The sequence below is a fragment of the Pelecanus crispus genome, chromosome 1, assembly GCF_030463565.1.
Source record: "Pelecanus crispus isolate bPelCri1 chromosome 1, bPelCri1.pri, whole genome shotgun sequence".
In the NCBI taxonomy this organism is placed as follows: domain Eukaryota; kingdom Metazoa; phylum Chordata; class Aves; order Pelecaniformes; family Pelecanidae; genus Pelecanus; species Pelecanus crispus.
In genome coordinates, this window is record NC_134643.1 from 92127848 (window position 1) to 92152722 (window position 24875).

The 24875-nt window shown below is 46.9% G+C and overlaps 1 protein-coding gene across 2 annotated transcripts; it reads left to right on the top strand.

Annotated features, from left to right (window-relative positions):
• The first annotated feature begins 436 nt into the window (after positions 1-436).
• Positions 437-23318, top strand: ZNF384 (zinc finger protein 384). Of its 2 annotated transcripts, none has more exons than XM_075715489.1 (10): positions 437-466; positions 991-1039; positions 4851-4921; positions 5074-5314; positions 5770-5980; positions 18144-18368; positions 19020-19202; positions 20033-20111; positions 20995-21153; positions 21312-23318. In XM_075715489.1, the coding sequence occupies exons 3-10, from the start codon at positions 4856-4858 to the stop codon at positions 21585-21587; spliced, it is 1440 nt and encodes a 479-aa protein (XP_075571604.1). In that variant the 5' UTR covers positions 437-466; positions 991-1039; positions 4851-4855; the 3' UTR covers positions 21588-23318. The 2 variants fall into 2 exon arrangements, with proteins under 2 accessions (XP_075571604.1, XP_075571595.1); XM_075715480.1 differs by lacking the exons at positions 437-466; positions 991-1039 and adding exons at positions 1594-1871; positions 1957-2146 and having other exon boundaries at positions 4855-4921; positions 5650-5980.
• The last annotated feature ends 1557 nt before the right edge of the window (positions 23319-24875 follow it).

Here is a 24875-nt window from a genome sequence, read left to right on the forward strand (position 1 = left end):
CGGCCGAATTATTCATGAGCGCTCATGAATATTCATCAGGGCGGCTGTCCCCGTCCCCCCCCCCCGCACCGCGCACGTCACGCCAGGAAGGCCGCCTCGGCCGGAAGCGGTCTCGCGGCCGGGCTCGGGGGCGCCGCGCGCCCGCCCGCCCCCGCCGGCAACAGCCACTTCCGCCCTTCCTCCAGCCCAGGCTCCCCGCGCGCCGGCACCCCGCACTTCCGGTAAGCGCGCGCGCGCCCGCCTCTGCCCCCGTCACCGCCCGGTCCCCGCTTCCGGCCTAGCCCGGCCGTCCGCGACGACCCCGCCGAGGAGGGGGGAGACCTGCCCCGGGCCGGCGGCCGCCGCCGCTCCGCCTCTTTTTCAAGCGAAGCCGCCGATGACGCCGTTCCGCTCCGGTCGGCGCCCCGGAAGAGCTGAGGCGCGCTCCGCCCCCTGATCCGGAAGCGACTCGCCGCTCCTCTTTCCGGTGAGGAGGCCGCTGCCGCCGCTGGAGTCGGGGTCGGGGTCGCGGTCGCCGCTGGGGGGTGGTGCCCGGTAATCTGCCGGGTGGCGGGCGTGGGGGCGGGGGGCTCCCGGGGCAGCGGGACTTCCGGAGCCGAAGCGATCCGGAAGCGGAAACGGAGGAGGGCTGTCTGTCTGTCCGCTCGCCCGCCCGCCCGTCCCTCCGTCCCGGTGTCGGGTGCAGAGCAAGCCCGGGGGCTCCGCCGCAGGGGAGCCGCGCTCCGGGCCGGCGCCGCGCCGCGGGGGGCGACCGGGCGGCGCGCCCCGTCCTCGGCCGCCGCCGCCGTGTGCGCGCAGGGCCCCGCGGGGGGAGGTGGGTCCGGGCCCCCCCTCCCATCCCGGCCGGTCCCCGCGGGGAGCGCCCTCCCCCGCCCATGGCCGCTCCCCCGGGGGCTGGACGTGGCCGGCGGGTCCGGGGGCCCCGCGTTGCGCCGCCCGCTGTCATGCGGGGCCCCGGGCGCCCCCGTAACCCTGGCGGTTTGTTTGCAGAGACGGCCCTGGAAGGAGGAGAAATGCAAGAGGAGGGAGAGTGAGAGGGGTAAGGAGCTCCCGGAGCTGCGTGAGTGACCCTCGCCCCGGGGGCTCCCTCCGGCCGCACTGGGGGGGACGGGACGGGGTGGGCCGCAGGTCCCGGCGTTGGGGGCTTGAAGTCACTTGAGCTCTGGGGTGCGGGAGAGGGGATTGACTGCCTGGAAGGAGCTGAGGCGCAGGGTACGTCCCCTGCCAGGCACCTGCTCCGACGGAGGCTCAGTCGGTTGGGGTGGAGGCTACGCATGTGTCGGGGAGCGGCACCAAGGTTGTTCTAGCTCTGGTGCGCGGGTTTGGGCTTCGGGACTTTGTCCGGCATGTTTGGGGTATTCCTGATGTGCATCCAGATGTGCTTGTTCTAAAGATGCAGCGGAGCTTGAACTTTTTGGTGCTTATGAGCTTTGTGGAGGCATTTTTACATTTGACCTAATGGCCTGCGTGGCCTTCAGCATCCTTAGTCTTTTGCAGCAATTAAGCCTGAAAGCTCCTTGTTATTGAACAAAGATCTTGGGCAGGCATAAAATGACATTGTAAATCATTCCCGAGTGTCATACTCAGGGCCTTTTGTCAATCAAAAACTCTACACTGAATAGAAAAATAAAAGCTAGGCATCTGGAGAATAAAGAAAACCATGTTAAAAGTCAAACCTCTAAATACCTGCATATCCAACCTTGATTATGCCTTCCAGAAACACAGCCTCTACCTCACCGTATACTTGCACGTGCTTTTATCTGTGTGTTTATGATTAAAGTGATGACCTGCAAAGAAGTATAAGTCCAGCACGTTAAGTATGTGATTCTGTGAAGTACTCTGAGATCTAAACTCCAGATTCCTTGTCCCTTGTGAGTTCTCTGGTTCACTCGGTTGTTTATTTGGTGTATGTACATTTGTGGACTGTACATAGAAGGTGTTTTTGGTTTATATCAGGAGGGTACGTTGACATCTGTCTGATACTAGACTGGTGAATAGGAAGAAGGTCCCATCTCTGGCCTGTTTGTGGAAGCTGGGATGATGAAGGCACTGCAGTGGGAACGTGCTGTGGTACAGGGTTGAAGCTCCAGCCCATGTCTGGTAGTTATAGAGCAATTGGAAGGGTTACGTGCAGAGTTCTGGTAAAGTAAGTGTGAGCAGCGTTAAAGTGGGGGCTGCGAATAGGGGTGCATGTTTTCAAAATATCCTTTAGCCTAAAAGCGGGGTAGGGGAGGGACAGTGGGGGGTATTAGGGCAGTAGTTTGGTGGAGGAGTCTTATCTTTGTTTTCTCCCTTTGGAAGACTGGCTTGCTAGTGAGATTGCATGAAAGCTTCAACTCTTACACCATTCCTCCTTTTCCTCCACATTCTTATAACTTCATCACACTTCAGCCTTCCAAGCCAAAAGTTTTGAGGCCTGATATCCGCTCAAGCATGAAGATTTTTGGATGGGGAGGTGGATTCTAAGGGAGTTTAACGAAAACAGTGTAGTCATCTTTTGAGAATTGATAAGAGCCTTATTTTGACTTGCACGCTTTGTAAACTAAGCAAACAAAAGTTAGGTGTTCTGCGAAGTTCTGGTAGGGGACTAGATGGAGACAGGCAGCCACTGAGTGCCCTCGCCTGTGCTAGGCTGGATTTTAGAATCTGGGAATGGAGTTGCCTTTCACACCTTGTACTCTTTAAATAAGGAAGCTGTTGTGTGATTTTTGTTTAAGTTGGCATCTTTTTGTTTAATTCCTGAAGTATGCAGTTGAATCCAGGGGAGTCTTGGACAATTACAACATTTATTTGGAAAATGCATCTGATTATTATATGAGACTTTATGTTTTTATGGAATCAGGTTCACTTTGATGTTTTTGATGTGGAAGCTGAGCAAATAAGAGCTTACTTATTTTAAAACCAAAAATAAACAGACAAAACCCCCCAAAACCCAAACTTGACATTCCAAACAAAAAACCCCTCTTGATTCAGGTGGTGCTCAATTGCCAAGAATGCATTATCTCTTCATGTGTGTCCATCCCGTGGAAGAAAAAAGTAATGTAATTAAGCGTTACATACATAGGGCCTTGCTGTAGGCACTGTACTTAATAATTAATTTGGCTCAGAAAAGAAAGCAGAGGAAAGAAGGTAAGAGTCTTGCCCCATCAGATTCTGATTGAATCACAGCAATGTAAATCCAGAGTAATTCAGTCAGGCAGCTGGCAGTCTGACTGCATGCCACCGATGCAAGGTAAATAATTCATCCTTAAGTGTGTTTATTGGTTGATTTGTAGTGAGTGAGTGAGGCAGGAATACTTGGCTTTGCTGTTGCGCGAGCAATTCATAAAAACAAAATTATCAGGTAATTTGGTTCATTTAAATACTGCTTCTCTACATAGAGGAAAATTATCTTTGCATTTTGGCTCACACACAGCAATTCCACATGTATTTATTCTGCCCTAATATACTCCTGGAAAGTACGTGTTTCATGCTACTCGGGGCATGCTCCTCAGCTTATCTGATGATTGAGACAGGCCCTTCAGAAACAATATTTACTCATTAATTAGACTACTGCCACATCATAACAGAAGTAGGAGTGGGACAATTTGCAGGTAGCTGCATGAGAAACCTACAGTGCTTGCTTTCTCTAAGTGGCTTGCTCTGCCAGATGTTCTCTCAGCATAGTTTTTACCACGTGTGTTTCACCTACCAGTTTTGCCATATTTGTTCAGGAATGGGTGCATCTTCTGCTTCAGAAAATATTCTTTTGTGGATTTCTTTAGTTTTTGAATACCATTTTCACAAGTGTAACAAACTTTGTCTGCTAATGCTATCACACAGAGGAATGTAAGGATTAGAATAGAAAGGGCTTCTTCAGCTGGGCACTCCTAAAAAGATTACACCTCTGTCTTCAGAGGGCTATCTTTTGGTGTTTAACTGGTCCTCTGACTGCATGGAGAGTTGAGGTGGCGCAGTGGGCACTTGGCTGGGGACAGAGTCCTACAGAATCTTGTCCCAAAGATGGGAATGAAATGGGCAATAGAGCCGTGACATGATCTCACTTGGAAATAGGGTATCTCAGGAGCAGAATAGTCAGGTTGTTTTCCCGCTGCCTAGTCTCGTTGGATGAGAGAGGAGGATCTTGTCTGTCAGGAATATTGAGTGATATTTCTGGGTTTCTTCTGAGAGTGGGGCTGGGGAAGTCAGAGTAGTGGGCAGCAGGAAGTTAGGAGCCCTAAGTTTGACTTCTTGGTCTGCTGTGGCTGTCTGTTATCTTGGGCAAGTCTGTTTCCCTCTTTCTGCCTGTCTGTCTTTCTGTGTAACACAATGCTAATGTCCCCTTGCTGCATCTGGGTCTTTAAAGTGTTGAGCTGGGGTGGAAGGACAGGCAGGGTCCAAAATTTTCACTGCTTGTCGGTCAGACTGTCTGTGACTGTGAAAAATGGTTTTCAGCTGTATTTGCCTGGCTGCAGATGCACAGACGTCATCATTTATGCCATGTACTTGGGTGGATGATAATTGGGGAATTTTGGAGGTGCTGGGTTTGTAGTCAGTCCTTTTTTTTTTGCATGGAGGACCATTGGGCAAGAGGCTTTTGAGATGGACCCAAGCCTGTGGGAATAGCAGACACCTTTTTCCCCTGAAAATAATTTTTGGATTTGGGCAGATAGCTCAAAAGTGGGGAGAAGTTGCTCAAGTAAGAAAGGGGAGATTAAGGAACTGTCACAGCGTTAGACTGAGTCAGTTCCATGTTGGAGTCTCTTTGGGTTTAATGTTCTTTTTGTGTGTCTGTCTGTCTGTCTGTCTGTCTGTCTTCCTTCTCCTCCATTCCTCTTCCCTTTCCCCTTCCTCTTCCCCTCTGTGCCCAGCTAGGATGGAAGAATCTCATTTCAACTCCTCCCCGTACTTCTGGCCAGCAGTGCCCACCGTCTCGGGACAGGTAAGATCTTTGTCTTCCAATGTATTACGCTGGTCTTGCTTCCTGTTAGAAGTTCATGCATGACAAGTGTTTCTGCTGCATTTCTTGCTCGGCCAACTGCTGGGAGAAGCTGTACGAGGGTATTCTAAAAGCTGTTCTTCCCACCCATTTAGATTGAGAACACCATGTTTATTAACAAGATGAAGGAGCAGCTATTGCCCACAGAGAAGGGCTGCAGCCTGGCTCCCCCTCACTACCCTGCCTTGCTGACAGTACCCACCTCTGTGGCCCTGCCCACTGGTATCTCCATGGACTCGGACACCAAGCCGGAGCAGCTGACGCCACACAGCCAAGCCCCTGTGACTCAGAACATCACCGTGGTACCAGTGCAGTCTGCCGGGCTCATGACAGCAGGTAGGGGACTCCAAAGACTTTGGCAACATATGAAGGAGACCCTGGGATGCGGGGGCAGAGGGTCCTGGAGAATTCTTTTCAGGATGTAGGTTATTCCTAGCCTTACTGATGGTGTGGACTGCCTTGGCATGGTTTCGCTGTGAATCTCTAGGCGCTCCATACGTCCACCCTATTTATGGAAGTTTGACTTCCAGCAGTGGAGACTGGGAGTGTGCAGGCTACTCTTCTGTTTGCGCTCTAGTCAAAAGTAGGTGTATAAAGCTCGCTTCTGTGGGATAAGGAGGTTGGATGTAATTAGAGGTGTGATAACTGTCTTCATCTTTCTTTCTTTGCAGGTCCTGGTCTGGTGATAACTTCCCCATCAGGTTCCCTGGTGACCACAGCTTCCTCTGCCCAAACCTTTCCCATCTCAGCTCCCATGATTGTCTCTGCGCTACCCCCTGGCTCCCAGGCAGCCCTCCAGGTGGTTCCTGACCTGTCCAAGAAAGGGACAACCACCCTCTCTGAAGGTGGTGGGGGTGGCGGGGGTGGGGGAGTTGCCCCCAAACCACCCCGGGGCCGGAAGAAGAAACGATTGCAGGAGTCGGGGCTGCCAGAGATGAGTGACCCCTTTGTGCTGTCAAACGAGGATGATGAGGACCAGCACAAGGATGGCAAGACATACAGGTGCGGAGCGGCATTAAACCTTGACTGTAGCATTGCATGGGGATGGGGGTGTATTTAACCCTTCAGAGGGTGACATGGGGAAGAAGAGATCTCTGCCTTTTCCTTGTAGAGTCCCTGAGTAGAGAATCTTTCAGCCGCAGAAAGAGTTGAGTTTTCTGTCTAATCAGAAATGTTTGCAAGCTGATGGGTTGACCCAAAACTAAGGATCTCCTTAGTGGGCAGCCTTTTTTTCTTGAATATACAGATGTTAATGTTACTAGGTTAGTTAATGACCAGGATGTTATGGAGGCTGAACTGTATCCTTGATGCCACAGCCAGGTAGTATGGCTGGTGTACTGCAGAATGCAGTACTGTCTGGTGCAACTGGAGCACTTCTGGTGTAGCTGAGAGCCCTAGGGTACCCGGGTGCCCCAAATTAGGACTCCAGTCTGTCCAGTGTAAAGACTACAAACTGGAGGCACACAGAGCAGGAAGTGAACTGTGGTGATAGTGTCTGCTCCTGTGTGCATTGCCCCAGTGATCTCCTATTTCAGCATTCCCAACAAAACAGAAAAAAAAAAAAAACATTTCTGAATTAGGTGTTAGGGTGTTTCTGAGCCCTAAGGCTATCAGATAAGAGGGGGGAGAGTTCTGAGCCCTGAGGTTGGGTTTCTGAGCTTGGAGGGATGTGGCTTGAGTTTACAAGTGAGCGGTGGGAAAGGGAGAGATTGACTAGGAGGGAATACTTAAACCAGAGGGTAAGGAATGTGGATGTTTTAGAAAATGTGGGAACTGGACAGAGCAGGCAAGTGCTAGGGAGGAAATGTAATGGTCTGACTTCACTGGGAAGCAGGAGCGTGTATGGGTGATTTAGCGATAGGTGTTTCTGAGGGATGATTAAGATCAATAAGAGGCAAAGCAGTAGCCAGATGGGAACAGAAGCAGAAGATAGTCCATAGCTCTTCTCACTTCCCTACTATGTGCTCATCATCCTGTCTCAAACAGTTTCCCTTTAACCATCTTAGACCCTTTTTTTGTACAGATTTAGTTATGTTTCTGGAATTCAGTCACAACAATATGAAGTCATCTACACAGAGTCAGTGCATCCACCCTAGGCACTGTTTCATTTTTAACTGTAGCATTTAAAAAATGTTTACATTTTTAAATCAATACAGTTAAATGGATACAAAACCAGAGCTCGGATCAGCCTTTTTATTCTCTTACCCCAATGTCCCAGTTCTTCCACTTTGAAAATATAATCGGCGTATGGTGAAGAGGGGTGGGAGTGTTAGGTAGCTTGCTATTTGTAATACCACCATTTATTTTGGGCCTTAGCCACAATTCCACACTACTCAAGCTGCTTACAGTCTGGGTTGCTAATTAGGTTGTTAAATATGTATTTACAGGGGACACAATTGGCAGTGAACACTAGAATTAAAGCTGAACCAAGGCTTTAATTATAGCTCCTTGTTTACTTGTAAGTTTGGAAAAAAATGCCCAAGACCAGGTGGAGTGACTCAGCAGAAACTTTATGAACACGCATAGTCTGTTTAACAGCTCATGAAAAAGACTTTGCAGGAAAAAAACAAATGAGTTTATATGTAGGAACATGTAATCAGGAAGATTTCCTGTCTTCATGTTTAATCCGAGTGTGATTATCTCTGCCTCTTCCTCCAGCCTCCATCCCAGGCAGGCCTTCCTCTGAGCAGAGCTAAGGTGCGAGATAGCTAAATTGAGATTTATTGAAGACCACCAAGGAGTACTTCTGCCCTCCTTGGGATCTTCTCTTTGGCTGATGCTTTCCATGTGCAAGTTTGGAACTAAAAATAATTGTTGAAAAAATAAAGGAAAATGCTATCTTCTCTTGGAGCTGTGGGAGAGAAAACCTTTGTGAAATACAGTAAAATTGTTTCTCCATAATATACATGTGAATAGACTTGTAAGTTAAAACTTTGAGGACTCCTGGGTTCCTTATGCATTCTAGAGGATGATTTGGGTAGTTCCCGTTACGACAGTATGCAGACATATCCTAGCTAAATTAAGACTGTGGGTGAGGTTCATCTATTCCTTCTCCCTTCTGAGGCTGGAGGAGGAGTTGCTTGTAGTATTCATATGTCTACGTTTGTATGATTTCACTGATTCTTACGATGATACACTGAGGACAATCTAGTCAGATGCCTGAAAGGAGTTGTACTATATTGATCAATATGACTTTTTTTTTTTTTAAGTACCTAATTCCTAAAGCCTGGGATTATTTTGTGAAATTTATGTTTTTTGGTTTTAAGTTCCTTTTTGAGCTCTGTGAGGTATCTTGTCCTGAGTGCCTGGGCAGATGGCGGATTTCCCTAATTCCTGGCTCCTAGTGTGTTGGTGAAGACAGAGTAAGGCCTTCAATGGGCAGCACAGCAAGGCAGACTTGGAAGGAATTGGAGCACAAAGGTGATACTCATATTGCAGCTCATCCCATTCTCTACTGAATAGAGATTCCTGCTTCAGCAAATGGTTAGACATCTCTAGAAGTGAATTAGTAGTCTGCTGTGAAAGTGGTGTAAGAATCTTTGTGACTAGGTTTTTTCTTTGTAAGAAAAGGTGTGAGGCTTTTGCTAATGGTGGTGTTCCTTGCAGATCTTGTACATCTAGCCTTAGGATTAGTCTAGCAGAGTCCTCGGTGCTTTGTTTTGTGCTATTAAAAGAACGCTTGCACCTGCAGGGGACAGCATCTAACCCAGTCCTGTGAAGCATTTTCCTTCATGACTAATGTCGCTTCAGTCTTGTCTGGATTCATTGTCAGCTCTTTGTTAATCTTCCCTGACATCTTTGTAGAATTTACTTTTTCTGTGGAAAATGAGATAGAATCATAGAATGCTTTGGGTTGGAAGGGACCTTTAGAGGTCATCTAGCCCAACCCCCCTGCAGTGAGCAGGGACAGCTTTAACTAGATCGGGTTGCTCAGAGCCCCATCCAACCTGACATTGGCATCAAGAGTCTTTCTAGTAAGATGCTGTCCATGTGAAGCACATGGCTTCTTCTCGGTACTTTAAAAGGTGCTGAGCAAGAGAGTGAGCATAGGTCCTGAAGACAGTAGTATTGTTTTTTAGTACTGTTTTGGTGCCCATACCTGTGCACTTTTAGAAGTTTGCGGTGTGATGTGATCAGTGGACAAGACTGATGAAGTGGTTCAGCCTATCTGGGCCAGGTCATCAGTTCTCTCTCTCTGACAAACAGTTCTCTAAATAGTTTCTTCTTTGCAAGAGGAAGAGAGCTCTTTATAGGCGTTGCTTGGTTCCAGTATTAAGTTTGTAAAGGCTAGGATGAATACCAGTTTATAGTCTGGAACGGTTTTGCAACCTGTGCTTTGGAGCCTAGGACACCAACAGAAAAGTTGTAGGCTTGAGAAGGGCCTTGCCATCATACTGTAACCAACAAGCTCTCTGTTCCCCACTGCTAGTTGTGGGAACAGCAGGGTGTTTAGGAGACAATAAGCAGCTGAGAGACATAGGAAGCTTCCCGGGTAAGTCCAGGGTGAAAAAGTGTGCAGAAGCCTTAGAAGGCTTAGCAAGAAGCAGAGTTGCCGCTGTAAGTGCAAAGAAGCTGGATGGAGGCCCCCTTTAGTGAGGAAATCAGGGACACAAGGGGAGCCAGTGGTTTGAATACAGCAGGTGGGTATGTTCTCAGACAGGTCTCATTTTAAGCCTTCTTTTCTGCCCTGTGCTGGATTTAGCATTGCTGTTTGGTGAACTTCCCATGGTGTTGAATAGATTTGAAATCTGGTGGCTATGGCTTTTGTAAGCCACATATATCTGTGAAAATATGTTCAAATATGGCCAAGTTGTAAGCTTGGAAAAAATCTGTCAAGCATGCTCTGAGATGCTTTATAGTTTGGTAGTCGAAATATGTGAAGATTGTGTCCTCTTTGACGTTTTTTGAGGCTTGCGTGACTCCAGGCACTGACCAGACTGTCTGTCTCCACAGAAGAGATAAATACACTCTAACCTCTCTAAGTTTCTGTATGAGGCTGGACTACATGTGTATTCTCTCTGCAGCAATAAGCGTCTTCCAGACTAGTGCTGAAGGGCCAAGCATGCTTCTCCTTCAGTCACAACTCCTCCTTCTGCTTCAGAAGGGAGTCTTTTGTGCCCAGTGTTGACAGTAACCTCCCCCCTCTGATGGGCACAAAGGCAAGGTGTGAGAAGACACTGCTTAGTTCAAATGTAAAGGGACAAGAATGAGATATGGGCAGGGCCTGGAGCTGATTTTGTCCAGGAAGTCTGGAAACTTGGTAGAGCAGACATGGGAATTGAAAAGGAGGAGAGAGAAAAAGACTAGAGCCTACAAGCTAGGCAATGCAGCCGAAGATGTGATGGGGAGTCTATTTGCAAGGGAGAGATGGCACAGAGATAAGCTATAAAGGAGCAAGACTGAGGGGAGGAAGAAAAAGGTAGATCTGCTAGGGGCTGGAAAATGAGGAGATACCTAGAATTAGCAGAACAGATGGGGACAAGAGCATGGGATGTGGGCAGAGAAATAGAAGCTTGGGGGAAAGGAGACAGATATTAGGTAACTGGGAGAATGGAATAGGGAAGAGCCGCTGCAGTAGAGGATAAGGAGGCTGGGGCATGTGGGTAAAAGAGCTTGGGCCTGGGTCTTGGTGCAGGAGAGAGGAGATTGCAACAGGCTAGAAGGCTAAGGGCAAAGGGAGAATTAAGTTTGAAGTGTCATGCAGAAAGTTTGACCACATTCCCTCCAAAGCCTAGAAATATTCAACCCAATATTCCTAAATTTTGCCGTGTGTCTCATGTCAGCACAAGAATGTGGCCTCCTCTGGCAAAGAACCTCATCCCCCTCTAAGGCTAGAAAAAGGTGACAAACTACCATTGCTATCATTTATCATCCTAGCTGCAGTGGCAGAGGTCTGTGCAGTGGATCGTAAGATTGCTGATGACCAACGTGGGTGTCAGTATGATGCCACATGTTGGAATTTCTGTTTGCTTTTTTTAACAAGTAGTTCCGTGAGCAGCGGAACTAATGAAGCCTGGTTTCCAGCGGCTCTCTCCTGTGTGGATTCTCTGATGTCTAATCAAGGGTGAGCTTACTAGCCTTTCCCTCAGCAGGGGGCTCCAAGAGGGTGTCTCTTCTTTCCCCAGCTGCATATTTTTATGAGACTTGTGGTGACTTTAAGATCCTTACCCCTTTTCCAGATTTAGCTGAAATTGGCTTATGATCTCAAAACTCTTAAGGAGGACAGGTGCACATGCACATCCATATATACACACACACAGTTTGTACACATAAGCTTTGCTTTGTATATGAATGCTGTGCCTGGAGGTTAGAAAATGTCAGAATTAAGACCGACCACATGCCTCAGGATATAATAAGGTAAAAACTTGCATTATGGTAAGTTCTCTCCCTTCTGCTGAGATGTTGTAACTGTGTGCATGTGTGTGCGCACGTGCGCACTCTCAGTTCATCATGGTGCCAAGCAGAAGGAATTAATAGTAAAGGTTCTGCAGTCATGAGTTTTAATTTTAGCACATGTTACTTGCATGTCAATGGAATGAGTGTGTGCAAGGGAACAAGGGGGCCAGTTACAGTTTCAACTGGGGAGAGAGAACTTCAAAACTATTCTGCCGCGCATCTTATCTGATCACACCTTAATTTGGCCCTATTGAGTCAATGCACTTTGATACCATCCTTCATTATGTGATTGTAGTCATTGTGTACATGATGGCCTGTCAGAGTCCTGCATGTTTAGTTAGAGAACCTGAAAGGAGTATCTTAAAAAATAATATATATATATTGACATGGGGTTGCAGAATTGAGAAGGATGAGAAAGATTATGCTTGCCTTTGCCACAAATTTGCTATGGTATCCTACAGCCATTGTGGTTCAGGCCTGCAGATAATCTTGCCTTGAAGCGTCTGCAAATATGAGTTAGGTCTAGTCTTCTGTGGATTTGCATTTGCTGCAGGCTAAAAATGACCACAGACAGTTATCCTGAAATAATTAACATTTGGTGTTCCCAAAACCATAATCTCTTCTCAAGTATCATTGTCCTCTGTTATGTGTCAGGCTCTATTTTGCTTTGCAGAAGCATTGCATCTCATAGCTGTAGCATAGAAATCTATAGGAGCTGTGATTTGAATGTATATAACATAAATTTTCCTTTAAAGGAAAAAGAAGTGGTCACAGGTGTCCATTTGACCACTCAGAATTAGTGGGTATGTCTGTTTTGCTGTGTTTCACTCCCTTCCCTTAGAAAAAATAAAACAGGGACATTGCTGGGGATAGATGAGTGCTTATGGAGCACTGATACTTCTGTGGTGGGTACAACAGATGAATGATTCTGCTTCATGAGGTTGGAATTGCATGTGGTCGATGAGGCTTGAGGCTGTACACGGAGTGGTGATGAAGAAAAGTGAACACTTGCTTGTTAAGTATCTGTCTGTGCAACATAGTAAGGATGCAGTTCTGTGGAAACAGTCAATAAAGCTGTATCAGAATGCACCTGCATTGCGGAGCCAAATTATGGTGACATAGGTGACCTTAATTCTGGTGTTTCCAAATTTGCTAGTGCTTTCTCATGGGCCTTTTGTATTCTTTTAATTTTAGCTTTTGCATGTTATCACTGTACGGGGAAACCCCTTGTTATGTTTTACCGTTTTGCTGGTCTTTTTGCTAATGGTGACTGATTGCAAAAATTGGTAGACAAGGTCTTAGGCCTGATGTTGTTCAATGATTTGGAGGTCAACAGAAAGTCATGGCTGATAATTTACACATAGAAGCAGTGCTGGTGGATAGCTAAAAAGAAACGGGGAAGGTTAATGTGATTGTTAAACTGGAACTATTCAAGCAAAATATATTTTAATACAGCCCAGTGGAAGACTTAGCCTTTTGGGTCATACTGTGCGACTTCTCCAGCAGTCAGGGATTGAGACCTAGGCGTTTGGACACAGTGGAAAACAATATCAGACAGAAGTGTCCTGTTGGATACTATTGAATGTCTTTGATCTAAAGATAAGGAATATGGGGGAACGGTATCCTGGAAAGCAATGACTGTGAAAAAGACTTTTAGGAATTAAGTGAGATCATGTGAGCTCCCAGTGCGAGGCTGTGACAGAAGAGGGTGAATACAGTTGTTGAAAGCATAAATGCTGGACTCATTAAAAGAAGATGGGCAACTTGTGAAGCATGCTGAAATACCACAAAATTCTGGGTCTGGTATTTTTAAAAGATCTTTTGGAAAAATGGACAAAATGCAGGAATGCCCTTAAATCTGAGAACTGGAAAAGTGCTATATGGTGAGAGCACTTAAAAACACTTGCTGCCTTGCCAGGAGAGCGTGATTTTCTTCAAGCCACCAAGTGACTGAAGGACTGTGGAAGTAAGTTGGCTAAGATCTCTACACGTAGCTGATAGATTTGATAGTATGCATGCCAGTAGTGTAAATTGGTAAATGGAACCATAATGTTAACTTCTGAATAGGAGTTGATGCTAGGTGTAGAAGTGTGGAAGCAGAGTTCATATGCTTTCATTTGTCATCTTCATACTCGTTGGCTTTATTTAGGTCTTACCCAAGTTTTCTGGCTGTGTATCTTGGATGGTCTGTCTCCTTTCCCCTGCCTCTTATAAAATATTAGCAAGAAAATGTTCAGCTTTAAAAAAAAATAGGGGAATGCGAGGGTTAAACTGGCATTTATCATGAACTGTGCATCCATTATTATGCTATGCTTGCATTAGTTACTTCATTAACTCTGCATTGCAAAGGCAGTACATTTCTTTCCTTGCTATATGAACTGCTGACTCTGACAGCCTAAACTTACTCTTATCATCTAGTTTAACTTTGGACCTTCCTGATTTGATTTTCTTTTTTTTTTTTTTTTAAACTTATGGTCTAACTTGTATTTGTAGCCTAACAAAGGAGCAAGGGCTCAATTAATTTCTAAGATTAATCTCAGTAGATATTAGGAATTTGAATTCTCAAAGCCATGTAAAAGCTTACATAGTTTTCACAACTGTGATACTGATTAATTGAGCACTTGATTGAAAAATGCTATTAATCCATGCTAGGCAAATTTTACTATGAGCTGGTATTTCAGATGGTATTTTATCTCATAACAGCATCTGATGAATGAGGCAGAACATTCCATGAAAAGAGGAAAAAAATATGGCACTGTGTGCCACAGAGTTGTAGTCTAGTTGCTATAAGCATCATTTTGTTTATGACTCATCATGATGACTTTCATATGGGAGCAGAATTAGAATTGTACATCCACCTTTTACTGGCATTTCGTGATTTTTAAGGGTGTTTCTGTCTAACATGAACATTCTCTCAATGTCTCACTTTATTTCCCTGCAGATTCCCTATAAAAAGAAAGGATTATAAACATTGAAAGGGGTTACTTTTGATCTCTGGCATATGGCTGAGTACTAAATTAACTATTTATATAAAGAGATACACCTCTGTGTTATTAAGAATATGTTCTCTTTGGCTGTCTAAATTTGCAGAGCCATAACAAGCAGCTGTAGGGATGTTGTGTCACGCTGTCAATGAGGATGCTGCAGTCATTTCTGTTCCATGCTCTCAGAAAGAATACAGTAGAAGTAGCAGTAGTTTAGAAGCACAGTGGGAAGAAAAGATTAAAACTGGATATTAAACAGAGGGAAAAAAAATCAATTATTTCATATAGTGTTTTGTTCATGCTTAGCAAGGAGCACTCCCAAGTTTTCTTCTCCCTAGCCAGGAGAATTTCACTGAAGTAGAATACTGAAACGCTGCTAGCGTCAAATGCGATGTTCTCATTATCCATATAGATTTAACATTTTTTTGAATCCATATTTGCCCACTAGAGGGCTGATTGCATCTTCCCCTTTAATATTTGATGTTGTCTGAGGCAGATGCCCTTAATTAAATGGATCATTTGTTCCCTTGAAAATGCCTGATACCACACAATACAAAACTCTCTGAAATGCAGCTTTCTGCTATATTCCAGGGCCTTTTTTAACTCATAAGGCTCATGAATTTGTTAATGCTACATAACATTCTTGCCCTCTCAGGGATGATGCTAATTAGATGATTGGAAAATGAGTCCTTGCAAGACTTTTGTTTTAAATATTGTTTGAAAAACAATACTGGAATGTCTATAGCTGCTAAATTCAGACAAGAGGGGTTTTTTTGGGGGGGGGGGGTGCGCTAACAGTCAGATTATCTTCCATTTTTATTCAACTGCCGGAGAGGTTTTGAAATACCTTCTTTATAATTTTATTTTGAAAATGGGAAAGGACGTTCAGTCTGTTTCTCTTCATTAAAGTTTATTCTAGGGAATTTCTGACCTGAAGGCAGATTCCTGACAAAGCAAATAAGTAAAGGAAAAGATGAACAGAAGTTATGGAAAATAAAGTAGATGGCTTTATGGCACTACAGATTTAATGCATGGGAGTACTTAGACTTGATGACATAGTAAAGTTCATGAATTTTTCAGAACAGAATAGACTGTTTAAAATATATAGTCATGTACAGCACAGAATAGATTAGTGCCCAGCATTGTATTTAAACTAGAGCAAAACTTCTAGAAAGGTATTTCTCTCAGAAAGGTAGTTGGATTCTCAAAATATTGATTGTAGGGGCCAACTGATTGAGACCATACTATAGCCTCCAAGCATTGTTCCAAAGATGCATTATTCTCATGGCTGGAAAGATCCTATTGCCTCTTGGATTTTTTTTAACTTCTACTGTCAGTTATTGTTTCTCATTATACCTTTCTTTGCTCATAAAACAGGCCCCTAGTAATTGATATTTTTCTCCCTACGTAGATTTATATGGGTATTGACCAAGCTATCTTTTAAGCTTTTCTCCAAACCTAGATAGACTGGACTTGGTGAATCTTTACTGTGAAGCCAATTTTCCACATGCCATCATTCTTTAAGTTCACTGAACTTGTCTGAGTATTTCAATAATTGTTGACTACATGGACTTCAGAATTAGACACGCTGTTGCAAGAACAGTCACACCATTCCTGTTTACGAAAATGATAGCTGCTTTTCCCCTTTGTTTTGGTTAGCCATATTAGCACAGCATCGCACTGGGAGCTTGTTCTCAACTGAATGGTTCCTTACTAGAGGACTGATATCGTGGGACAGAGTTTAACTGAGAGTAAGCATCTGCTGAGAAGGAGCTTGATAAAAGTCATGCATGGGATTATGCCATAATTGTTTGCATTAGTAGGGAATGGGACTTGGCGACTCAGAGGTATTTTTCAGTTCAGTATTCACCTCAAAGTTCTATCTAGCGTTGCTGCTTTCAAGGATACAATCCTCATCCTGTAAGTATGACTTGATAACTGCAAAATGCGTATGCTGTATTCAAGTCTAGCTTTAAACATTTTGGAAAGCCTGGAACAAACCACACAAGTGTTTGGAGGTAGTTGGTTCATAAACCAAGAGCTACTTTTTAAAAAAGATTATTCTGATGTTCCTTTTTACTCCTTGTACCTCTAATAGACCTAGGGATAAACAGCCAAATTGCTTCTGTTTGTTGATTCCAGAAAGGATTGTTGTATGCGTGTGAGGAGGGATTTATGTAAGGATGTATTTAGCTTGCCTGTTCTGTTAGGGTTTGCAGTTAAAGTGGATTAAGAGAAAGATGAAGGTAGGAAACGTGGGAACAACTGTTAGAGATGATAAAGAATGTAAAAGAACAGCATTGGAGAAGAAAAAATGTTATGGCAGGTGTGTGGTAGAGTGCTTGCTAGGGAGGCATGGCTTCCAGTTAAATGGTTTAAAATAAAGCTGTGGCTTGGAAGGGCCTGTGGAAGTTAAGGTAGGTGCTGAATAAATATTGCCTACATTACATATGCTAATCAGACTGCACACTTCATAAAGCTTCTGGCTCCAACGTAAATAGTCACAATAGTAGATGTAATGAAGTATCCTCCTGGGAGGAGATGGGTATGGGGAAGAGGAGGATCAACTCTCTGTGGCTTGTAATATCTGCAGAGACTGTTGTCACTGAGCAGTTTTGTACACACTTGTAAAACGAGGAAATTCCCAGACAAAAACATAAGTCAACCTGTTCTGAAGGTTGAGTTCATGTTAGCCAGACTTCTGGGTGGCATTTTTTTTCTCAAATGTGACCCTGGAAGTTCCAAGTGCAGGTTCAATTTTGTCATGTTTAATTGAAAAGTCTGCAAATGGAAAAACTAAGTTCAAAGAAACCTTAACTCTGCCCCTTGGTTGGCATGCATTTGGAAAAAAAAGAAAGTCCAGTAACTTGGATGCAACTTCTGTCTCTCTGTCAAATTATCAACCACAAAAGCTTTTACCATCTTGAATTGTGTAACAGTGCAAGCTTCTCTTAACAGCCTGGTGTCATGATGGAGGAACAGTTTTTAACAGCAGCATCCGTAGCAGATAGATGCCAACTGCTTCTTCCTGTTCAAAGAGTCTGTGTGTTACCAAATACGTTTCTGATCATTATGGGAACAGATGGGTCCAAACTCCTAGACAAAACATTTTGCGTCACATCACTAAGGTAGAAATGATGAAAACCCCTTAGACCAGTGACATACCGCATTTGATATCCAGAGTATCTTTGTGAGACCCAGTAGGAAAGCAGTGCTGTGGTTATTCTCAGCATTTTGTCTTCTAAATACTTAAGTGTCTTCTCCAAAAATGGGAGCAGAGTTAAGTGGGTTTGGTCATAACTGCTTTTGCAGACTTTGCAGAACATGGAATTAACTTCTATTATTAAGATGAACCTTAATCTGGGATTTCCAGGTTTTCCAACCTTTTTTTTGACTGAAATAAATCATAGATGAACAAAGTGGTTTTTTTGTCTGGGAATTATTATTCCTGTCCCCTTCAGATTGCTGTTGGAAAATTTCCAAAGTGCTGCCCTGTCTCCCTTGTAAGCCTAATAAATTAACCTCTTTGGTTCTTCCAAGAGCTTTACTTGTCTGGCTGCAAGGTCTCATTTGGTATCTTCTCCCAGTTCCTAGCTTAAGTTTGTCCCTCTGGGACTGGAGTACTCGCAGCTGAGCACAGTGTCCCGAGTGAAACCTCCCCAGAACCATATAGCGAGAAAATGTCCCTTCTTCACTCAGTGTGGAAGACCCCGTCCAGTTAGAGTTGGTACATATTGGGACTTGCCCCCATGTGACACTGTCTCTTCCCCTCGCCCCGGTCCCAGGTGCCGGATGTGTTCGCTGACCTTCTACTCCAAGTCGGAGATGCAGATCCACTCCAAGTCCCACACGGAGACAAAGCCACACAAGTGTCCTCACTGCTCCAAGAGCTTCGCCAACAGCTCCTACCTGGCCCAGCACATTCGCATCCACTCAGGGGCCAAGCCCTACACGTGCAGCTACTGCCAGAAGGCCTTCCGCCAGCTCTCCCACCTGCAGCAGCACACACGGTAAGGGCCAGAGGAGGCTGGGGGCCCTCCACATTGCATGTTGCTGTCATCCCAGCATGCTGTGAGCACCCTCAGTGGGCGACTGCCTGGGGAGACCTTGCTGTTTTCCGCAGGCTGGTCAGGTCTCGTACACGACAAACCGGCAGTAGTGGTATCCGACACGTGAGACTTGTCAGTTGCTGTGAGGGGCTGGGTGTGCACACAGGTTAGCGCTGCTCACTCTAAGGGGCATCTGCAATGGAGTGATGCATTCTGACAGAAGGTAGGGCTGGTTGTGTCAGCGTGAGAGTAGAGTGGGTGTAGGAGGACTGTTCCCTGTCACCCCAGCGTAGTTCTGCCAGACGTCTCAGTCCAGGCTCGTAGACCCCCTGCTATTTCAGCCGTAGGCTTCCCACACACAGCTCTGCCAATGCCCCTCAGTCCAAACTCTATAGTTCCTCTCTCTGGATCCTCCCCCGGTGCGGACAGACCATGGCCTTTTGAATCCAAGGGGAGCACGGTTTGAGACCAAACGAGCTCATGCCGTGTTTGGAGTTCCTCCGTGTAGCAGATAGCGTGGTGCTGTCCCACCCCCTTTGTGCCCTCATTCCATCAGCACTAGCCAGATGGCGGTCGTGTCCAACTGCTGCTGCTCCTCCTCCTCTTCGGCAGGATCCACTCCAAGCTCCACACAGCGATTGTCAAGCCGCACAAGTGTCCTCACTGCTCCAAGAGCTTCGCCAACACATCCTACCTGGCCCAGCACCTCCGCATCCACTCGGGGGCCAAGCCCTACACCTGCCGCTACTGCCAGAAGGCCTTCCGCCAGCTCTCCCACCTGCAGCAGCACACACGGTAAGGGCCAGAGGAGGCTGGGGGCCTGGCCCTGGCCCCCCCGCGCTGCCGGCATGCACCTGTGGAGCACGCGCGCCAAGCATGCGGGGGGCGGGCGGGGAATGCGGCCGGCTGCACCCTCAGAAGGAGGTGACCCACCAGAGTGGACGGAGTGGAGGCTGCGCAGGAGACACTGACCACGGCAGGGCTGAGGTGGGCACGTGCTGTCCCTGGGGATCCTTGGTCTTGCACCGTGGGGGGCACAGAGAGAGAGCGATAGAGAGAGAGGCATTGGCCGTAGGGGTTTCCAGCCTGGCACCACGGGGGTTGGACTGAGCGTGTGGAAGCTTCTCCTGGCATTGCAGGGGGACAGGGACAGATGAACACTGTAGGTGATCTCAGCCTGATGACTTAAAGGGAAAAGCATTGGAGTGTCTATCCTGAGAAGGAACAGAGCTGCTTTCTTGGTACTGCGGAAGCAAGAGAACAGACTCCTCTTGGTCATATGGGACTCCTGAGCTTGGAGCAAGGGAGCCTGGACCTCCAGACCCCTTCCCAACCCATTTTCAGGTGGTCCACATGCCGAGCTGGCCAGGCACTCATAAGCTCTTGCTCCTCAGTCCTAGTCACTCTCTGAAACCTGCTTGACTGCCTATCTTACTCTAACTTCTAGCTGGACACAGGAGCTGGGCAGAGCTCTCTTTGTCCAGATAGAACAGCATCTGGAGGCAACGTCATCCCCTTCCCTGCTTTCCTGAGTGGCTGTGAGATTTGATCACAGCATCAGGCCCTGGCAGTCTGCCCTGCCTGTCTGCTCACTGCCTCCCGTTTGTGCTCTTCCTCCTCAACAGTATCCACACCGGGGACCGACCCTACAAATGCGCTCACCCTGGGTGTGAAAAGGCTTTCACCCAGCTTTCCAACCTGCAGGTAAGGGGCTGGGCTTGTCCTGCTCACCAGTGGGGGTTGCAAGGGCAGCTGTCAAGTGAGAGGAGAGGCTGCTTGCCTGTGGTGGAGGAGATGGAGAAATTGGGGCAGCTGGGAGGAGAGTGAAAGAATACAGAAAAGCTGTTGAAGCCCTGGGTAGGGGAAGAGCTTTTGTGGCACTAGTGACCCAAAGAAGTCACGTGAACAGTCACATCCTGTAAAACTAAATTTGACTTGAAATTGGTGAGACCTTGGTAAAGTTCCTCCCATCTGTTCTGCAGAGTTTTCTAACTTAGCTGGGGCAAGACTTTTGCTAAACGTACCCAGATTTTATTCTGTGTGATCTAATTGGGGTTTTTTGTTTGTTTTACAATGAAATAGAGGGCATAAGAGTAGGGATTTAGGGAAGCAGAGGTGGTATGTCCTGTTGCAGTATCCTGGAGGAGGGGAACTGTGGGGTGTGCCAAATGGCAAAGAGCTGTAAATGCCTGCGAGCGGTTAAAGCAGATCCACCCTGAAGGGCAGTGACAGATGCAGGGAGCAAATGTGTAGTGAGGCAGAGGAGGAGAGAAGAGGAAAGGACTGAGAAAAGAGTTGCGTGGAGACTGAGAAGATGGGGGTTGTGGAGAGTTAGGAGACACTGCTCTTCAAATGCCTAGTGTGCCTGAGTAAAAAGGGCATCTGTGGGGAAGATGTGGTGGGCTGGAGGGAGAAGCTCTGTCCCCTGTGCTAGCAGCCAGGCATACCTCCCTCAGCAGGCGGGGGCCTCGGGAGCTTGGGGCCTGGCTGGAAACGGGTGTCAGAGGTGAAGCCACCTCCAGTACTAATACTCGCTTCCTTCCCTGCGCTTCATTTCTCTTTCCTCTGCCCTGCTGCCGCCCCCCAGTCCCACAGACGGCAGCACAACAAAGACAAACCTTTCAAGTGCCACAACTGCCACCGTGCGTACACGGATGCTGCCTCGTTGGAGGTACACCTGTCTACACACACGGTGAAACACGCCAAGGTCTACACCTGCTCCATCTGCAGCCGGGCCTACACCTCGGTGAGTGTTTGCTGCCCTGGAGGGTAGCAGAAGCAGACACGCTTCCCAGGGAGTAGCTCCTCCGGATCCAACAGGAGCAGCCCCCGAGCTGTCGCGTCCCTCCCCGTTGGCTTTTGCGAATATCATCCCCTCCTCTCATGCCATTCTTCCCGTTGCAGGAGACGTACCTGATGAAGCACATGCGGAAACACAACATCCCTGACCCACAGCAGCAGGTGGTTCAGGCACAAGCCCAGGCCTCTCAGCAGCAGCAGCACTTCCAGCCGCAGGGCGGGGGGGCAGCAGGGGGCCCTTCTGGAGACACTAACCAACCCAACCCTCCCCCCCAGTGCTCCTTTGACCTGACTCCTTACAAGACTTCAGAGCATCACAAGGACATCTGCCTCACTGTCAGCACCAGCGCCATCCAAGTGGAGCACCTCTCCAGCTCCTAGAGAGACCTCAACCCAGGGAGCAGAAAGCCTCTTGTGCATAGCCTGCGCCCAGGGGCACCGCTTGTGCAGCGGCCCTCGTGCAACAGTCTCCGGCCTCTCCTCCTGCAACAGCCTCTTCTGGCCGTGTAACCCTGTTCATGGCAGCCCCTTGAACAACAGCCTGTCTCAAGGGGGTGCTCCTTCTGTGCAACAGCCTGCCTGGTAGGAGGATGCTTCCTTGTGCAAGAGCCCCTTTCCTGTGCTGGGATCACTTCCTCATGCAAGAGCCCCTCCTTTCAAACCCAAAGAAAGGCCCCCGTTTTGCCTTCTCTCTCACTGTAGGATGCGTATGAAGGGGGGGTGCGTGTTGAGACATGCATGGTGGATGGGATGGAGAGACGGTCCTTGTACGTACAGGGGCTTGGACACATGTTTTCAGCAGGCCACAGAAGAATGTGGCAGGGTTCACAGCTGGATGGGGTTCTTTGAGGATTTCCTTGAGTGTCTAAGAGAGAAATATCCATTCCTGTCCCTCCTGCTTGTGAAAGGGAGGAAGGGTCGCTCGTCCTGCCCCAAGGACTGGATGGGAGAAACCTTCTCCCCGGTGGAAGGTGAGACCGGTGCGGGGGGAGAGGTGAGGCATGTTCTCTGGGCCGGACAGGTGCCTGCACTGCCCGAGGGCTGTGGAGTATTGCACTCTTTCTCCTCCCCTGGTGGAGAGCAATAGAGAGGAGTCTGTCTGAACTGGCTGCTGCCTCTCTCTCCCAGCTGTCTGAGCAGCACGATGGCCGAGGCCCCGTAGGAATGTGGGTTCCTCCTGCTCATTGCTCTTCCTGCCCGTTGTGGATGATGTTCTAGCAGCTTGTACTCCTCCTCCTCTCCCTCCTGCTTCCCCCACCACCTCCTCAGAAAAGCCTGCAGGCCTCAACAACAAACCAAAAAACAACTGGAGGGAGGGGAAGAGACTGCCAAAATAATCATCACCCTTCTCTCTACTCCCTTTCCTGAAAGGCGGAACGACAGCAGTTCTGACTCTCACATGCCTGTCCTGCCCCCAGTTTCCCAAAGGGAAGGAGGAGGAGGAATAGACCAGTCTTTTCAAGGAGCCGGCAGGAGGCAGGGAAAGGCTAGCTTCTCCTGCTCACCTCCCATCAGAGTGCTCTCCCAGGCTCCCTCTTGCCAAGACGGGCTGGACTCACATGGCAGTGGTGGCCTCTTCTGGACCCTGGTCATGGGAGAGAATCCCCAAAAGGTGGACAGTGGAGAGAAGGGGATGAAGATCCCCACAGAGAGACCAATCTAATGAGAACGGGGAGCCAACAAGAATAAACTGAAGGCCCCTTGAATTTATATATATATATATATATATAAATATCTATTCCCCACCCCGGCCCGCTCTGTCCTTGCTGTAACTGTTTCTATCTCTGTGTTTATAAAACGCATTATCCTGGCGAATTTTTATTTTCAATCTTCGTTTGTTTTTCCCTTTCTCTTCGTCTTCAATTCTCCTTCCCTTTTTTTTTTATTGGTCCACATGACTACTAGTCTTGTGTGTCACTTGTTAGTTTCTTTAGATCATGGAGGCTGACTCGGAAGAGAATGAGAAGGCAAGGGAAAAAGCATGTGTTGTTGGGATTTAAAATCAATCACCCAAAGCCTATAGAATCCCAGACTTCTGTATGAACAACCAATAGGGGCTTCTTTTTTTTTTTTTTTAACCACCTTGTATAGAAATAAATTGGTGTAAAAGGCTCCTGAAGGTGCTGCTGTGAGCACCCTGCCCCTGTGATGTGTGTTCCTTCCCCCTGCACCAGACCACTGCACGAGCATCTTGCTGCTGTGAGTCCCGAGCGGCTGTGCGGGCGGATGCGAGGGTAGCACATCCCTGCCTTCAGGCAGCCTTGCGGTTCGCACAAGGAAAGCGACGAGCTCTGCCTTCTGTGCTCTGCACCCGTGGAGCCTGTGGCAGAAACCTTTTTCTCTGCGTTTAGTCACCAGGGTTGGCTGCGAACGGTTGGAGTGTTTTGTAGATTCGTAGCTTAGGCTAGAAGAAGCTGTCTGATTTGACTCCCTTCGTTTCACAGGTGACATTTCAACCCATTTATCCTGTACTGAGCCCCAAGAACTAACGTGTATTTGAAGTATGTGTTGACAAAATGCATTGGCTTGATTTTTGAGGCACTGGGACACAGAGAATCCCTTCCGTTGGTAGCCTGCTGCAAGGGCTTTGTTTTCTCACTGTTTAAATATTTAAGCCCAATTTCTCCTTTGGATCTGTTTGGCTTTGGCTTCCGGTCACTAGTTCAGGATATGTCCATCCTGCTGATTCAGAGAGTCTTAGAGCGGAGTGGGGCTTTTTCTCCTGGACTGGTATTTAAACACTGTAATATCCCTTCTCAATCCACTTTTTGACAAGCTAAATAGATGGAACTCCTTAAATCTTCCACTGTAAGGGATTTCCTCCAACCCATGAATTATTCTTGTCTTTTCTTTCTACATCTTGTCAGATTTTTCAGTATCTTGTAAAAATGTTCCTTTCGGAATTGAGTGTTCAAGCCCCAGTGCCATGGACAAGGTCCCCCTGCCCTTTGCCTTAAGTCTGCAGAGGATTGTGTTTGCCCTTTTCTCGCAGCATTATACGGGAGCTCACATTAGCTGCTTGTATGTGTGACCCCCTAGATCATCTGAAGTCTCAGCTTTCTGTGATAGTGTTTCCCCCTTTCTACAGGTATGGTCTGAGTTCTTATTTCCTAGATACTTAACGTGAGGCTGTATCGAAGTCCAGTTTGTGTGAATGGGCCTGGCTTACTGATGGTCCAGGTTACTCGACGCTTTCCCAGTTTTGTCACCCACAAACTGTATCAGTTGTTATTTTTTTACTTTTGGATCCAGGTTGAAAATGCTATATTGCATCTGACCTACACTAACTTGAAAAGCATCATTCAGTGCAACTTTCTATTAGCTTCTTTTTGAGACTTGCAGGCTAGGCATTTCTTAATCCTCTTAGTATGTGATTATGTACAGTAAATCTTTTTGACTTATGGTGCTAGGTCAATGCCTTACAAAAATTTAAGTATGTTGCACCTATGCAGTCCCCTTTGTTAAACCAAATGTATAATGATGTCATCTAAGAATGAAATGAAGGTTTGGGTTTTTCTTTTTTCTACAAAATCTATATTTCATAAAACCTTTGGGTTATAGGTTTTATTTTTCATTCATTAATTCTTCATCTCAACAGCTTTTCCATAATTTTGACATCAAGTCATTTCATTTGTCTTTTGGGAATACTGTCATGAATGTCTTAAGGTA